This window comes from Colius striatus, chromosome 3 (genome assembly GCF_028858725.1).
Source record: "Colius striatus isolate bColStr4 chromosome 3, bColStr4.1.hap1, whole genome shotgun sequence".
In the NCBI taxonomy this organism is placed as follows: Eukaryota; Metazoa; Chordata; class Aves; order Coliiformes; family Coliidae; genus Colius; species Colius striatus.
Window position 1 is genome coordinate 59,985,151 of NC_084761.1, and position 18,256 is coordinate 60,003,406.

At 39.1% G+C, this 18,256-nt stretch overlaps 1 protein-coding gene across 2 annotated transcripts in view; it reads left to right on the forward strand.

Moving 5' to 3' along the window:
* GALNT7 (polypeptide N-acetylgalactosaminyltransferase 7) overlaps positions 1 to 18,256 on the forward strand; it is a 73,917-nt gene that overhangs the window by 12,363 nt on the left and 43,298 nt on the right. For both annotated transcript variants that reach the window (XM_061992689.1, XM_061992690.1), the window contains exon 2: positions 17,432 to 17,889. In XM_061992689.1, coding sequence (XP_061848673.1) covers positions 17,432 to 17,889 — 458 coding nt within the window. The remainder of the gene's footprint in view (positions 1 to 17,431; positions 17,890 to 18,256) is intronic.

Here is an 18,256-nt window from a genome sequence, read left to right on the forward strand (position 1 = left end):
AAAGTTTTGGTTTCTGTACTGATTTTGGTTTATTTTGTCTGTAGACTGAAGAGCTGTGGCCAGCACTAGACTGGCACATTCTCTAATACCCTTTCTTAACCAGCTGTAGTGACGTAAAAGATTGGGTACAAGATGGAGAAATACTTCATGTGGAAGGGAGTCCTGCCTGACATTTGGCTGCATTTTCTAAGGAAAGGGTAGTGCTCAAGTTGTCATCCTGTGAAAAGTCACCATTTTTATGTGCATATTTAATTTTCTATGGAGACTTGGAGCTTTCCTGTAAAGGGTGAAAAGCCATCACCTAGTGCAGAGCAATTGCTAGTTATGCAGGTCTTTCCTCCCAGAATTTAAGAGCATTCAGCTGTCTCCTTAATTCTGTAGCAAGAGAGAGACTTAATCTTTTTGTAGCTTTGGATTAAAAGAAGAAAGGGAGATTCATATTGCCAAGAATATTTAACAGAAATGTCCTTCTGTTTAGAGGGTAAAAGTGCTCGTGCATGACCATTAGCACTTATCACGGGGAGCCCTGGAAGACAGAAAAATCCTTGATGCCTTGAGAAGTGCAAAAATAGCCATTGCCCACTGAAACAGTCTTAGCAGTCTCTTCTGCTGTTGCAGGCTTTCTGTGTGCAGGAACACTTGGATTTTTTCTGACAGTCAGAAATTATTTCTGGGGTCAGGGTGTGGTGACTCAGAAAAATCACACAACTGGGAAAGCATGCATTTTTTTTTCTGATGCTCTCAGAGAATCTGACCCCTAAAGTCAGTGGGGACATGAGCCTTTATGGCTCTGCTGCCTCAGCACAGCAAGTGGATTTCAGGTTTAGAGAGAGGTACCTGTACACAAATAATGGCTTTCAGCATCTGGAGGACCTGGCTATGATTGATGTGTCTTGCTGCTTGGGCACTCTGGTTTTCAGCTACACCTTGCTTCCAGCAGCCTTTGATTTCTTTCGTGCTACTGTTTTGAACTCTCAACACTGGTATTTGCCCTGCTCATGGATGCCAGATCCATTTGGCTGACCCCTGCAGCCAGCTGCAGGGAGTCCTTGGATCCTGCTCAGTGTAAGGTATAAAAGTATTCATGTTGGTGCACAGGCAGGATAAAAATGTGTACTGGGTAAGTAAACTGACTGTAGAAAAGTATCCATCTTACTCTGGAACATCAGCTTGAAAAATCCAGCAGCTGTCAGACAGAGTCTTAAATCCACAACAAATTAAGGAAAACAAAAATCTAAAGGCATCTTGTCTGCAGCAACTAAAAAATATAGTTTTCATTAATTTTCTGCAAGAGCTGGGTGCATCTTGTAATTCATATTCCTGCTATTACACAGTTCACCTTGCAGCAGAGATGAAAAATATCACCTTCAGGTTTTACTGTATATCTGCAATCTTGGGAAGATAAACGTCAGTGTAATGCATCATAGTATTGACATTCAGAAGTCTTCCAAACTTTGCTTTTAAAATAAAACAGGGAAGTCAACCTAGAGTCCCTTTACTCAGTAGGAAGAGTAGGCAAGTGATTTTTTTTTTTTGCCACATCTTATATAAATCTGGCTTCCCTTACAAATCTGCAATTGTCATACTGTCAAGAATTATAGAACTGGAAATGCCATACTAAACAAAAGGAAAATACACTGTTTCCAGGTAAAATATTATGTCTGAAGTAACTTCTATTGCTTATGGCTTTTAACTCCTTGTCTGCTAAAGAGATGCATGGAATTTCTGTTGTTTCTATTCTGTTGAAATTATTAAAAGATTAAAAGCTGAATAGTACCTTATTTTTAAGCTTTTAATTTTTGAGGTGAGTTGAAAAGTCAAAAATTCCAGCTTTAATGATGTCAGAAAGGCTAATCCAAATTTCTTGCATAATATCATAGGATTATTCAATTGGAAAGGGACCTGAGGAGATCCCTAGTCCAACCACTTGTTCAGAGGATCAGCTGTGCAGTCAGACAGGCTGCTTGAGGCTTTGTCCAGTGGGCCTTGAAAACCCCCAAGGAGGGAGATGGCACAGCTGCTTTGCCTGATGTGTCCCACTGTTTGGCCTTCCTTATGGTGCAAGATTTTTTTATATTAAGATGGGTATTTTCATCAGTTTCACTAAAGAACATGTTGACACTTCTTCATTCCTGTCCCTGATATTTTTAGTTTTCCATGAGACTTAAAACTGTAGAACTGTTTAATTGTAATTTAAGAAAAAAACATAATGTTTCCTTGTTGATTTTTGCATTGGGTTTTTTTGTTTGTTCTAATTTACTGGAACTGTTTAGTGGGATAGTGACTCAATCTGCTTTTCTCTGTTTTAACTTAGAAGATTTGTCCAAATCTACATTGGATGATAATGTATTGAGAAAATATTGATTTGTGTAACTTGTATATGATAGTTTTAAACAGAGCATATACATGTTGTCCTGTTGTTACTTGTGTGCAAGAACTTTTAAAAAAGAAAGCACCAAAAGGCAACTGATTAATGACAGCAATGATATTGGCTCAGTTGACAACCATGTGGCTGTATTGTCTCTTACAAAAGAAACTGTTCTATATTGCTTTTCCTTACTGTTTCCAGTATGAGAGTCTTACAAGTTATTGAAAGGCAGCAAAACACAGTGGATTTTATTTCTTTTGTATTTTGATTAGAATATCTTCCTTGTGGATTTGAGGGTTTGTTTTGCTGATTCTGTTTTCATATACAGTAAACAAGTCTATATTGTTTCCTCCTGGTACATCCATCAGTTTATACTTCTCTGGAATTTGATGACTCAGGCATGTAGCTTCTCTTTCTTACTGAGGATTGAAATACTGACATCTTTCTTTTCTTGCAATTTTTTCTCTTGGGAGGCGTCATCCCCACCCAGGCATAAGCATGAACTGCCTCACTGACTCTTCTTTCTTCAGCCACTGGCCAGATTTTGCCTTTTTAGAGACAACAGACTCTTTCTCAGGGACTGCAGAGGGCTTTTGAAATTACTTTTCTGACAGGCTTTAATAAAATTGTCTTTATTAGAAGTTAAAGTGCAAGGCTAGCATGCAAAGGTCTTGATTCAGCGAACTACAATCCGATTTAAATACCTATTTAATGGACTGGATAGATCATAATTCATATGCCTTGCCCATATCTTTTCTATGTTAGATGCAGTAAGTGAAGGGAACAGCAGTAGCGCACATGCTTTAGGGCTTGTGGAAATCTCTCCAACTGGGAACAGTGTTACTGGGGTGAGTATAACTTGAGGAAAGGCTCACCAGCATTTTTTGAGATTAACCAAATTCCATTTTCATTATTTACATGGAGAGTCTGAATTACCAAGACTTCTGATTTCATAACAAAAATGTTTACAAGGTGTGAACCTTTGTGGAAAAGATTACAGTGCTTCAAAGAAATGCTTCTTGCCATGCTGTGTAGAATGGCGGGGATATCCTGCACTTTGACCCAGCACTGAGAACACTGACTTCCATTCATTGCAAGCAAGAAAGATCCTTGTGCATTGTTCTTTGTGTGTGTTCTACGCCAAATAATTTAAACAGTAGAATGCTGCAGTCTAAATGCAAAGGAATAAATGCACTTGGGAAGCTGACATTCGTTTACATCTTCTCCAGACGTGTGGTGAGAAATTCTGGCCAGTGTGCCTGTACTGAAAATGCAAAGGGCACATGAAAACTCTCCTTGGGATTTGACAGATATAGGAGGGTTCCTTGGAAGATGTTCGGGCCTAGAGGCTCATCTTTGATCACAGAATCACACAGAGAAAGCAGTAGGATGTCAGTTCCCCAAGTCAGCTTTGAGAATTGTGTTTTGAATGTTAGTCTCAGGCAGCTTCAAGTTTGGATTGCTGGCTCCACCATGAAGCCTCTGCACTAACAAAGTAAATGTTAAGGCAGTCCATTTCTAGAAGATGAGGTGCGGTGTGTCTGGCTCTCTGCTAGGTGTTGTGGTCTCACCATGAGCACAGTGACTTCCATAGTCAAAAGATGCATGGATGAGGTGCTGAGGGGTATGGTTTAGTTTAGTTATGGGCCTGGCAGTGTTAGGTTAATGGTTGGACTCTATCTTAAAGGTCTTTTCCAACCGTAATGATTCTGTGATTCTGTAATAGAAGATATTGCATGGAGAGTGCAGACTTAAGGGCAAGCCTGAAAGCATACAGAGTGCAAACAGCTTCAATGGAGTCCATTTGAAGAAGTTTGCAGATTATACTACAGTATTCTTGTTGACTGTCTAAAAGATGCGAAGAACTTGAGTGTGCTAACAAATGATAAGGCTTCTAAAGCAAGGCTATGACATAGATTTTTGATACTCATCATTTTTACTTCACAGCAAAGTAAGTAACATCACTAGCTGTACTTGTCACAGAAAGAGTAGTCAGTTTATTGAGACTGACTTATCTGTTCAATTAGTTCTTACTAGTTTAGTATTATTGCAAATCTTTCTTTCTTATGCTTCAAATGCATGCATTGTGTTGATTTTATTTTTTTTTTCTTTTACAATTATTTAGGACAGGTAAGAACTTACCTCAACAATTCAGAAGAATGTAACTAATTTATTGGCAAATACCAGACAGAGTCTCTTTAATATCCTATGTAGAAAACAGATGCAGGAATGAAGGGTCAAAGAAAGATGAGACAGAAAACATAATAAATTGTGAGAAGTGATTTCCCCTCACTTAAATAGTCAAGTAGTACACCAGTAATTATGTAAATAGTTCGAATTTCTGAAATTTTCTAGGAGTTCGGATAAAGCTTTAAGAAATGGGTTTTAGACTATATGTGTAATTTTTATACAGTGCAGTTTTTGGTAGCGTTGATCAAGTTGTAAAATATAGTTAAAAAAAAAAAGGACAGAAATGAGCCATTGTAAAGCTTGAGAACGGTAACAATATTTCAAGATAAATGAAAATTTAATCATACAGTTTGCTTCTTAACAGCAAGAAATATGAAATGAGGTTGATGTATGTGTCTAAAACTTGAGACAGATAAGATATAACACAGAAAGCTGCATCCCTTATCAAGCCTGTCCATCAGTGATGGATTTATTGTATTGTATATGTCATTTACTTGCTGAGGTATATAAAACAAAGGCATTATTTTTAAATATCCATCCGTCTCAGTTGATTGAGAAACAAGAATGAAGTTTTTCTGAGGGCTTTAACCAGTGCAGTGTTCATAGCTGATGCCTGGAGGGCCAGAAAAGGTGTCCTCAGCCGCTTAGTACATGAAGATTGATGGTAGGTTTTGTTTCTTTCTGAGACTTTTTCTCTCTGGAGGGAAAAAGAATATGTTAGATATCTTCAGTAGCAAAGTTATGCATTATAACTTTTAACTCTTTGGTCACTTTTTAAAATTCAAAGCATATACTTGCTTTTATCTGCTTATATTTACAGCTTAAAATATGATTAAAAATTAAAATTTGATTAGTTAAATTTGGATTGTTTAAGTTCAAAAGAAACAGCTTTGTCTATTTGTTTCCTCAGTCTACAGAGAATGTTCCTAAAAGTGGCTTGTTTTTAGTGAAATGAAAAACTTTGCCTCCTCATAATCCACCATGTAAAGCTACTACACAGGAGAAGGAGAATAGTCCTTCCTTTATGGAAGGGAATGAAACTGGACAGAGGACATCATAGAAGTCCATAAGAATTTCAATTGTCCATATGAATAAACATGAATTCTATTTGTAAGCTCTTGTTCAAATATTGGCATAAAATGAAGGATATTGCTGGAGCGAGACAGAACCTGGAAGGAGCAACAGTCGCTCAAGTAGAAAGGTCACAAACTTCAGTTAGTGTTGAAATGTAGTAAAGAACAAATCTTGTATTGAAACCTCTTCAGTGATGCTGTGTTTTAAGCCTTTCACCTTGGAGGGCACGACTTCCCAGGAAAAAAGATGACAGAGGTTTTCAGGATGGGAAAGAGATGGCTTCTTAATTGCTGAACCATTAAGGGCTGTGAAGAGATCTTAGCAACTGTAGCAACTGAATGTAGTAGGACAGGATGAGACTAGCTGATTGGCACAAAATGTGAGGTGATGGAGCCAGAGATAATGGAGTGAAATGAGAAAGTGCCAGAGAGAAGGTCTTAGTGATAGAAATGATAGTGTTCTGGATTATGGCAACGTTGCAGTAAAATAATTCATTCTTATGGCTGGTTCCTCTGTGTCTTCCATCTGATTGTGAAAAATATTGGGATTGTTTGTCAAGTACCTGAAAGCCTGTGCATGTGGCAGTAGTGGAATAATACTGTAGAAGTAGTTAAACTACATGAATCAGTATATATTAAATTGACAAGATATCAATGCAACATTATATTTCTTTTCAGGTATTCAGTATTGTTTTTTCCTAATTTTTATTTAGTGTTAAAGTTGAATAGCATTAAGGATCTACAAGGGAAGTAGGACATGTAAGCTACTTTCCTGTGTGAATACCATTTTACTAATCTGCTTCACTAACAGAATATCTACTATTCTACTGGCCTCCAACTGGCAGTACAGAGAAAGAGAGTGAAGCTTAGATGAAAGTCAATGCTTTTGGGGTTTTTTCTGAAGTAAGGAAAACAGTCAAACAGTCAAAGATGCATAAATACCAGGTCTTTATCTGGAGGGATTTTTGCATCTTGCAGGCAGCTCTGATGGAGGTGGCTTCTTAAGCAATTGTTCGTTTTGTTCGTAATACTCAGGTTTTCCAGTTTAGCATTTATGAAATCTCTCTAGAGAGAAAAATTGTGGACAGTTGTCTAATTATGGTATGGTCCTCTTATGCCTTGTAATCTGGGGGAAAAAGTTCATAGGCCAGCAAGGTGTGGCTATTTAAATTAGTATGAAACAATTTAATATAGCCCAAGTATACTTCTCATGAATTTTATTGTAAGTGAATGATAATAAATGCCTTTATCGTCACTCTGGTCTGCTGGTCTTGACTTACAAGTCTATTTTTCTATTAACAAAAAATGGATTTTTATCAAGCTGCATTAAAAAACTGTGTCCTGTGGTTGTGAGATGTCCTATATTATATGGTCCAAGCATATATCTCTTAGGAAGAGTTTTGGGAAGATGGAGAAAAGCATCTAATACTTGAAGCTCTTGTGTGCAAGTTGAAGGGCAGGGTTATGTTTTCCTTTTTTGTTGATTTTACTGCTTTCTAGCTGTGTTACGTGAGCCATTTAGCACTGTGTTCAAAGTCTGATTGAATGCATAGCACTGCTTCAAACCACATAGCCACATACAAATGCAATACTCCTGATCAGTTGGAGGAGGGAGACAGGGGAAAAAAATCTTGCATTTTCTGCCATCCATTTCTGCAGTCCATTTTTCAAAAAGTATTTCCTGATATTCACCTTTTGTCTAGAAGAAAGAGTTGGAAAAAATTTTGCCTCCGCCGTCTGCTCCTCTAAAATAGGGTAAGCAATGACAGCATCTTAAAGCACTGTAAACAAAACTGGAAATTTGAGAGAAAATAAAGGAGAACAGAACGTTACATTTGAACAAAATATGTAACAACAGGTGTTTACAGAAATGAGATATTATAATATTGATTAGAGCCAGACAGACTTCTGAGCATTTGGAGACTTCCCACAGTCTTCATCTGTTTAAGCTTTTTTCTGGAGTTGGCTGTGTCCTTAGAAGACAATTTGTTGCACTTTTTTGTTTAGAAATGCATCAGTTTGCCTACCACTTTGCTGCTCCTGTGATACTTACAGCAGCTGGCACATTGGCTTAAGGAACAAGTCACCTTCCTGAACCTCTAACACAGCAGGGTACCCCATGATTGCCTGTGGATTGAAAAGCTGAAAAAAGGTTATTTTCATTAAGTTTCTTCAGCAAAAACAAGGCTTAACTTTCTAGGCAGTAAGTACTGTCCTTCCTATGTAAGTAGTTGTAACTTGATATCTCCTAAGACCTCAAGCAGATAGTTCCTTCAGGAAAAGAAGGAAAACTGAAAGCAATCAGTCCTTAGAGTCTCTGCTCTCAGAATTAGACAAGAAACTAGAGTTTGTTTTGCAAACAGGGGTCAGTGTCTGGTGGGTTTGTCTTACCTGGGACAGATTTTTTTCTCTGGTGCTGCAGTGAAATAACAACTGTGCCCCAGGGCTTGGTGCTCTTCTTGCTCTTCAGCCTTCTCATGAGGCTTGGCTGTTATCGTAACAGAATCATAGAATCATAAAATCATTTCAGCTGGAATAGACCTTTGAGATCATTGAGTCCAGCCTTTGTCCCAGCACTATCAACCACTAGACCATTTCCCTCAGTGCAACATCCAGTCATCCCTTAAACACCTCCAAGGGACTGTGACTCCACCACCTCTCTGGGCAGCCCATTCCAATGTCTGACAACCCTTTCAGTAAAGAAATTCCTCCTAATATCCAACCTGAACCTCCCCTGGAGCAACTTGAGGCCATTTTCTCTTGTTCTATTGCTTGTCACTAGGGAGAACAGACTGACCCCCACCTTGCTACAACTTCCTTTCAGGTAGTTGTAGATAGCAGTAAGGTCTCCCCCCAGCCTTCTTTTCTCCATGCTAAACAGCCTCAGATCCCTCAGCCATTCCTCATATTGAATGTGTTCCAAATTCTTGATATCCTGCCTCTATATCCTCTCCAGCACCTCAATGTCCTTCTTGTAAAGAGGGGCCCAAAACTAGACACAGTGTTCGAGATGCGGCCTCATCAAAGCTGAGTACAGGGGAATGATCACCTCCCTCCTCCAGCTGACAACACTGTTCCTGACGCAGGACAGGATGCCATTGGCCTTATTGGCCACCTGGGCACACTGCTGGCTCATGGCTATCAATCAACACTCCCAGGTCCCTCTCTGCCTGGCAGTTTTCCAGCCACTCCTCCCCAGGCCTGTAGCACTGCTGGAGGTTGTTGTGGCCCAAGTGCAGAACCCAGCACTTGGCCTTAGTGAAACTCATGGCATAGGCCTTGGCCCAGCCATCCAGCCTATCTAGATCTCTCTGTAGAACTTCCCTACCCTCAAGCAGATCAACACTTCCTTCCAGCTTGGTGTCATCTGCAAACTTACTTAGAGTAATCCATATCATTAATAAAGATGTTAAAACAGCTTTCAGAACTGCTAAACAACAATAAAATATTTTAAGTGGACAAATATAGCATGAAGTGAGTCAGCCAGCATACAAAGTGGATTTTTTTTTTTTTTACTTTAATTAATTTGTGTGGCATCTCATCTCTGATGCCATATGATGCCTTTGAGGGTAAACATATCAAACAGATGCTGCTTTGTTGGTTTGGAGGTCCAAGTCACTGCAGTCTCCATTTGAGAATTAATTACTATGGATGATGCTCTCCAGAAGTTTGCGATTGAAATACCATGCTAAATACATGCTAATAACCTTCAGTACATAGAATTTGTTGCACAAAGAAAGAAGGAAGTTTATGGGCATGTGAAAAGCAGTTGATGGCAGCCTCTTAGTTGAAGCACAGTCTATGGGCCAGCTGGTAGTTGATTATACCAGTCTTAAGTACTTAAACTAAACAGACTTACCTTGTGTGATGTACAGTACTTGTCTTCTTTCTATTTGTGTCATATTCCATTAAGAAAAGTGGACCAGGATCAGTGCAGGCAACCTTCTTGACAGGCAAGGCGAGCATGTGGTTTGTTGTGGTCTCTGGTTTCCTGGGGGCCAGAGAAATTGCATTGTGATGCCAGAGAGAATGCCACTTAATTAACAAGAAGCAAAAACACACCTAAAAAGATGTAGTGTTCAGGGCGATTCTTTCTTTTATGCTCTTTTAGTTATGTTCTGTCTTTTTCACTTTGGCTTTCTTCTGCTGAAAATGTTGATTATTCTAGTTGTAATAAACTTGTAATTGATTCTTGATGTTTTAAGTTTAAAAGCCTTTCTGTTATCTTTGGTGTGCTGTCTGTAAAGAAAGGGTCTAGTAGGCTCTGGATCATATTTCTGTCTTATCCAAGGTCCTCCAACAACTCTTCTATTATTCTTCAGCAAGCACCTACATATGTGCTTTGGTTTTTTGATTGTACAGGCTGTTAGTACCATCATCTTTACATTTCTAGAACATGGGAGAGGCTAAAATGCACATTGTCTTAGGTAATAACTGCAGCTTCATTTGTTATTCAATTTAAGAATGTGTTACTTGAAAAACATTGTAATTTTACTGATAAAAAGACTATTTTGCCCGCTTTAAACCAGCCTTAGGTTACAAAGTTAAGCAGAGATTCTTTAATATCTATTTACTCGGGTATTTGAGTCTATTTTAGATCCCTTAATTACCATCCCAGATTACATGATGCTCTCCGTAGCCATGAGGAGAGGTGTATTGCTTGTGGTGACTTGCACAAATTCTTGGGTATTTCTTAAGAGGAGGCTTTTAGTGAACTGTATCTCTGGCAAAACATCTTTAATACAGTATGACTATTGAACTACAGATGGGACCAGTGGCAGTACTGGACAGTAAACTATGACAATACCAGTAATGGAAGGATGAGATATGTAAAACCCGAGTAAGAGCTGAATCTCAGTCAACAAGGAGGGCAAGCTGGAAGGCTTACCAGCTGATTCAATATTCCTCAAACACTGTGTGCCAGTAAAAATGAGGGCACTAAAAGACTGCTGGTTTTGAGAGCTTCAGAACAAATTACTGTCAGTGTCTTTATTTTCACTTGTTTTCAGTCAGAGTCTAATTACGAAGCTGCCAGTTGCACGAGAATTGAAGTAGTACTGCCTCTCCTAAAGAGGCACCATATAAGATAGGTCAGGCACAGACCATGTTCTCGCTGTCATTTTGTACTCTTAAATCTCACTGAAGACAGGAGAGGCAGAGAAGTTTGCTGCTTTTGGGTGGCCAGTGGTATCCCCAATAAGAGACCAAGGCTTGCACAAAGCACTCTGCCCAGGCCTCCTGGTAGTTTCTGCTTTTGATGAAGGTAACTGAATTTTGTTAAGTGAAGGAAGTTGCTCAGTCTGGAGCTAATGGATATGAGTGTGACGATTACATTTATAGAAAATCTGGATTTCTTCAGGAGGAGGGACATTGAAAAAGAGGATGTAGGAGCAAGGGCAGGGGCTAAGGCAATACAAGCTGAAACAGTCCTTGTGGTAGGGTTGCATTGACCTGCAGGAGTTTGTGGTATGTGCACAAGGCTAAAGACAGAAGCATCATTAGTTCGGACAAATTCCCCTTGCAAGCGAAAGATAATAAAACCATTTAATTTAAAGGGGGTGCTTAGATGGGTATCATACTCATCTAAATGTGGATATGTATCTTTAAACAAGGTACTCTGCAGGTAAATGGGTAAAGCTCCAGATTTATGGTGTTCTCAGTTAGGCAAATAGCTGGGCAATCAAGTTATTTCAGCTGAAAACAAGCATTCTTGCTTTGTTAGAAATCTGAATATCAGAGTTACTTGTATTAGTGGATAGCCCACAAAAAAAAGGGGAAAGACAAGGAGCAGAGGCAGTCTCCATATGATTTATTACCTGTGAGCTTGCATGGCTTAATGAAGTGGTGTACACGATGATCGTGTGTGATAGCTAGAGCTTCTGATTGCTCAGATGGAGGTCAGAAATGGTGGAAAGTGTGCAATCATACAGAGTCCCTTTGACAGCACATTGGGAATAATTGCTTATTTTATTTATTTTGTTTGTTCAGAAGTTAATGCTTATCTAGAGCAAAATGTGTTCTGAAATACATTCTTGGATGTGTTGATTTCCTGCTTTGTCTGTATTTGATCGTGTATACTGGAAAGTTTTTTGGTCATAAGTTGTGGAGTCTTTTTCTATCATATGGCACAAAAATAGTTGCAGGACTACATAATTCAGTATGACACTTCATTTTTCCATTTATGCCTCGAACGGTAACCTGGTAAGAATCACACATAAAGATTTGAAGCAAACCAAAATATACTTAATATACTTAATACTCGGGTTTTTTCCTCTGTCTTTTTAGTTGGTAGAGCAGAATCATGTTAGAAGCTTGGCTGAGAATAGACATTATTTTAGTATCTTCCCAGCATGAGTAGTCAATAAGGAAATCTGTGAATCCAGCTCATAGTAGTTTTGCTCTTTTTTTTTTCATTAAAAAACCCAACCAAACAAATGTGGTAGCTGTGAGTAAATAAAAACAATCCTCTCCTATTTACTCAAATAATTGGAAATTCTGGGCTCTATATGATTTATCTGGAGTGACCTTTTTCCTATGATAAACTAGGAGTGTGACTGCATTAAGTTGAGGAAAACAAAGCAAAATACTTTAAATAATGTTGAACTAAACTGATAGCTTTGTGGTCTCTGACAGCGTATCTGTGACAGATGCTCCATAAAAAATGCTGCTTTTTTGCAAAGAAGAAGGACTTACAGCAAGGGAGCTGAGAGCTATTGATTCATCCTCAGTTGGAAGTCCTTGAACCCTACCTTACAGTAGAACGTGCATTGTGTTTGCCTTTTATGATAAGTGCAGTGGTGTTGATGGCAGTCAAGAGTTAAGAAAGGTAAAAGCTGGACTCGAGAAAATAGAATTAGGTAGGGATTGTCCTACTAGGTTACCAAAATATTAAACTGTGTCATTTTTTTTAGTTTATTTTCAAGAAAAACACCAGAATGTTGTGACACTCTGTATATCTTTAATCAGCTGGCTATTAACATGTCTATACTGAGAGGGTTTTTTTTAATTTCCTTTTGTGTCCTTGAGTAGTGAGTACTACTGGATTCTACCTAACTGTTCCCCTTTTAATTTTTTGTCTGTCAACAATTTTTGTCTAGATGAGCCAGTTGTTTCTAGGGACATTGCTTTGAATTAGCAAACTTTTTTTGTGGTATGATAATCTTTTAGAAATGAAGCAAATCCACTTTTTTAATATCACTTTGTGCTTCAGACATTATTTCATAGGGAGTTGCCAGCCTTGAACTGCTTGACCAAAGAGAAGCAGATTACTTCTACATTTGCAGTTTTACTGCCAGCTACAACTCCAACCCTCCTACTAGTTGACCAATCTGGAAACCCTATGAAGACCTCTCCCAGTTCTAACTTGCATAATTTAGAAATATGTTTCCAAAGGGATACAGTTATGTTCCCTGTATGTTGATTTCCATTCTTCTCTTTCACAGGAAGAGAAACCTAATTTGCAGCAGAAGAACCTGTTTTGCAAAAAGCACTACACCAAATAACATTTGAGTTTGTTTTGGGGTTTTTTTGTACAAGCCGGGGACTGACTGTATTTTATAGTGTCTCACTGTTTCCAAATCACCCATTGCAGTGATTCACATAATCCCCTAAGGAGTGAAAAGAACATTTGAAAAATAAAGCAGCATGCACTGAGCTGAAGCTAGAAAAGCTGGCAGGAAATCCTAGACCTAGCTCTATAGAATAAAACAATGATCTGTGAAAAAAAACCACATTTTTCTTTATTGCTGCATATAAATAGCTTACTGTGTATCCTTTATAAAGATGGGATGAGTTTTTGTTGTTGTTTCTATTCAGATGTAAGAAAAATTAGTTGGTTTTTTTTTTTATCTCTCCCTCATTTTTGCATAACCTAGAAGTGTAGTGTTCAAATTTACATTGTGCTTCTTTCTTCCAAACCTTCTCTTCAGCTTGTTGTCATTGATTTGTCTCTTCAATGGTTTTTAAAATTATTGTAAGATTATCCTATTTTTCCACTTTAGAAAGGTTGTTGTGGTTTATTTTGTTTCTTTTTTAATATGCATGCCTTCCAGTTTGACTGTCATTGTATCTTTTAGAAGTTTGATACTACATTTTTAGCTGAGCCAAACTTTTTTATTCAGTGAGGCACCTTTTTTGATATGTTATTAAATATTTTTCTATTAAAAAAGGATAAGTCATAGTTACGACAACAGTAAAATAAACAAAGTACTTTCAGAAGGGTTGTATTTCAGTTGGAGAACTAAGTGGAAGCTCATAACTGTTTTATAGGTAACGAAAATGGAAAGTGCGTTTGTTTTCATACACACCAGTGGCATAAGAAGTTCCTGCCTGATTGAGGCAAGTTGTCCAGGAGGGTGTATAAGAGTGGCAGCATGTAACCCTGGCTACTTGCTATGCTCCCTTTCCTTTGGACTCTTCCAGCATCCATAGCTGCCCAGCCCTTTTGCATTACACTTGCAGACCTGTCATCCATCATCACGTCTCATGCCTTGTTCAACTGTTTGTACCATCTCTCTCTACAGCCTCCTGTGCAACATAGTCCAGGAGATCACTGTACAAAGAACATTTTTTTGGTTGATCTCCTACCAGTTTTGTCACGCTCATTTGGTTGTTGTAAACAGTGGCAAACAGTGGATTTCCATTCCATTTATAGAATCATAGAATGGTAGGGGTTGGAAGGGACCTTTAGAGATCGTCTAGTCCAACCCCACTGCAAGGCCACCTAGATCAGGTTGCATAGGAATGCGTTCCAGCGGGTCTTGAAGACCTCCAAGGAAGGAGACTCCACACCCTCCCTGGGCAGCCTGTGCCAAGGCTCCGTCACCCTCACAGTAAAATAGTTTTTTCTTATGTTTAAGTGGAACTTTTTGTGTTCCAGCTTCATCCCATTACCCCTTGTCCTGTTGCTAGATACCATAGAAAAAAGTGATGCCCCAACCTCCTGACACCCACTGTTTAGATATTTGTAAATATTAATGAGTTCCCTCTGCACTCTCCTCTTGTCTGGACTAACAGCCCCAGTTCCTGCAGCCTTTCCTCATAAGGAAGATGCTCCAGTCCCCTGATCATCTTGGTGGCTCTGTGCTGGACTCTTTCAGAAGTTCTCTGTCCCTCTTTAGGTGGGGAGCCCAAAACTGGACACACATGCATCACCTACATGATTTTCTAAATTTCAGTTGTATACTCCTCAGCTACCACATCTCCAAATTGCAGAGTCTGAAGATGAGAGGCCAGCCTTTCTCATCTTTCATCTCAAGGCAACGATCTATCTTCTCCTTCATTCAGACTGCCCTAATCTCTGCCTTCTCAAACTCCTTTTCAGATGTGGAGACCAGAACTAAATATTGGTGAAGACCTTGAATGCCTTAAAATTTTATGCAGTCAAAATTATGCCATCTTTAAGAGTCCTTTTTGATGATGCCCACCATTTTGTTGGCTTTTATAATTGCCTCTGCACTCAGAGCAGGAATTAAATGCAAGTTAGTAAGAGTTGAGTGCTCAGCAGTGTTCTGACAGTCAAGTGGCAAAGCCTTCATTTTGATTTCTAGGATGTGGGATGACACTCTCTTCAAAAATGCTCTCAAGGCTTTATTTATATCCACAGCAGCCTTCTACCTCCTTACAAAATGTGCCTTTTTACATGACCTTATCCTTCCCTTTCTCATGCTGGCTTTTGAGTTCCTCCAAAAAGGATGATGGAAGAACAGAAAAATGTGACAGTTACGCATTTTGTACTTCTTCCCTGTTTAAACTAGAACAAGCAGAGAGGTTAGAAAATTTCTTGAATAAGCTTGTTGAGTCAGTCATTAATTGGAGTCAGTCTGACTCTCATTGTTATCATGTTAACCTAAACATATTTTGTACTGGGTTTTTCTCAATTTCTGAAGTTTTATTATGCAGGATGTTATGCATGGAAAATAGTGTAGTGTCGTTGTAAGTACCATGTGGTTTAGTTAAACATGAATGTTGAGTCAGTATTGTGCCCTTGCTGTAGTAAAAGGAACTGCATAACAAGTTACACTAGGAAGAGCGTAGCCACTAAGCAAAGGGATGTGGTTTATCTCCCAGCACATAGCAGTAACAAGCCTGTGTCTCGTTTCTCCTTCTGCACTGCCCAGCACAGGAGACATGCTAACAAATGGAGAGGACCTAGCAAAGACCTGCTAAGGAGGTTAGAGGGCACATGTCACAGTCATGGAAAGTGGTAGAAGAACTCAGCCTGATTTGGTTGGAGAAAAGTCTAATGGGAAGTCTAATTGCATCTTTTCACCCTAAAAAGTGAGGTTACAGAGAATATGGAAATAAATTCTTCAGAGGGATGCATGCTGAAAGGACATGAGGCAATCATGGAAAGAGGCAAGATGCAGCATGGAAAACTTCCTCTGAGTTAGGAGGCACTGTGAGACCAGTCAAGCAACTGCAGCAGGTTGGCCAGAGAAACTGGAATTTTTTGGTGGGTGACTGGACAAGCCTCTGAGAAACTAGACCTTACTGAAGCTCTCCCCCCTTCCTGCAGGTTTGAATAAGTGATGTCTTTCTCACCTTGTTTTTTTGTTTGATTCTTTTATCTGTGAATGATAGCGAGATGTTGCTAAAATGTGTGCATTGCTATCAGCACATTTTGGTATGATCTAACATCTGTCCTGTTTACAAATAGGTAATTTTTAGCAGGAAATCTGAACTTTAAGCAATGTTTTCCTGTTGTCTTCTTGGACACTAGTATTGGAAAAAGCAATGACTGTATGTTTTGGAGGGCTTTCATGGGTGGGGCCGTTGTGTTGTGGAGACTTCACAGACAATTCAAGAGCCTTTCTGTCTTGTTTCTTTCAAAATCACCCACCCTTGTTCTAACCACACCAACCTCCCAGATCACTGAAAATTACGAGTAGTTTTCAAAATTCCAGCCTTTCTTCTCAGTGAGAACTTCAGACCTCTTGATGGGGAGGCAGGGAGGAGTGCTGTAAAATGGTGAAGTTGTTTTAAACAAGGATGAAAGAGTCATTGGTGCTAGTGTCTGTGGCAACTCTCTTCTGCTCCAGCACTGCTTCCGCAGGCACGTTGGTCTGTGTGTGGCCATGCAGCAGATCAGATCAGGGCTGCGTCTCACTTTTGCCTGCTGTCCCTGATGCCTTCAGCTTACCTCAGGGCTCTAAGTAAACAATGTCTGCTGTTGCAGCAGAGGGAGCAATGCTTGGTGGGGTAAGTCAGTAGTGGGGTGAAGGGTAGTGGTTAGATGTTGCTCGAGGCTACTGCAGATGTGTGTGCCAGATTACTCGTAGTCACAGCATATTTTCCCATCAGGAACATGCTGAGACTGTACCTAGCAACTACTGCAGAGGTCTCAGCGGCCAGGATGCATAGCCTCAGAAACACCTTGCATCCAAGAGTGACTTCAAGGATGCTATGCTCTGTGTTGCAATGCTGTCTACCTACATACCATCCTTTCCTTCATAAAATGCTCTGTCAGTGTTCTCTGTGCATTGATTTGGTGTGCAACCTGAACTGCATTCAGGTTAATGTGTACTAAATGCATATTTGGTCTTTGGGAGTGCTTTGAGCATTAGGCTGTTTCCAGGACCTACTCACCAAAGTAAGTATGGACAATGGCTGGTGAGGTTCTGCAGCACCTGGTTGCTTTATTGAAAAATGTTGGTTGAATCCCTTAACAGAGACTTCTCCTTTCTTGCCTAACAGTATTTGATACCAACTCCCAATGCATTAAATAATGTACTGGATTTAAATAAATTCAATTCATCAATTTATATGATCTCTTGGTGTTTCTCTGTGTGTATATATATAGGATGACAAAGAAGCCAACAGACCCATGCCAAACAAAGGAGAACATGGACTAGGAAATGAGAAGTTCAAACCTGTGGTACCTTGGCCTCATGTTGAAGGTGTGGAAGTGGACTTGGAATCTATTCGAAGGAAAAATAAGGCCAAAAATGAACTAAATCATCATGCTGGTGGTGATAACAAACAGCAGAACATCATCCAGAGGCAGTATCTCACATTTAAGCCTCAGACATTTGTATACCGAGATCCTGTTTTACGACCTGGAGTCCTTGGTAATTTTGAACCCAAAGAGCCTGAGCCTCATGGAGTTGTTGGTGGCCCTGGAGAGGAAGCGAAGCCATATGTTTTAGGACCAGATTACAAAGAATCCATTCAAGCCAGCATAAAAGAGTTTGGGTTTAATATGGTGGCAAGTGATATGATCTCACTAGATCGGAGCGTTAATGACTTGCGTCAAGAAGAGTAAGCACACTTTGTTTTCTTTTAGCTCTATTTTTATGGGATTTAATTATTTTCTTTCCATATATATTAATTTATGCTTAAAATAATATTATTAATTAGGCCAAACACTTAAGGCTTCTTGTTCTGACAGACAAGAGTGCTGTACTGTACCAAATGTTTCCATATATTGTTCTTAATGCTGTTTCAATGATTCCTTTCATGAATCTATATTGATTGTTCTCTGAAGTAATCTGATTTAGTGTGTGATCACATGTATTTACAAGTTCCAGGTCCAGCACAGTCTTCATTATCATATCTTTTGGTAATCCTTAACATCTTAAGATTTATTTTTAAGAAAGAGTGATTTTCTTTATTATTTCCTGCAAAA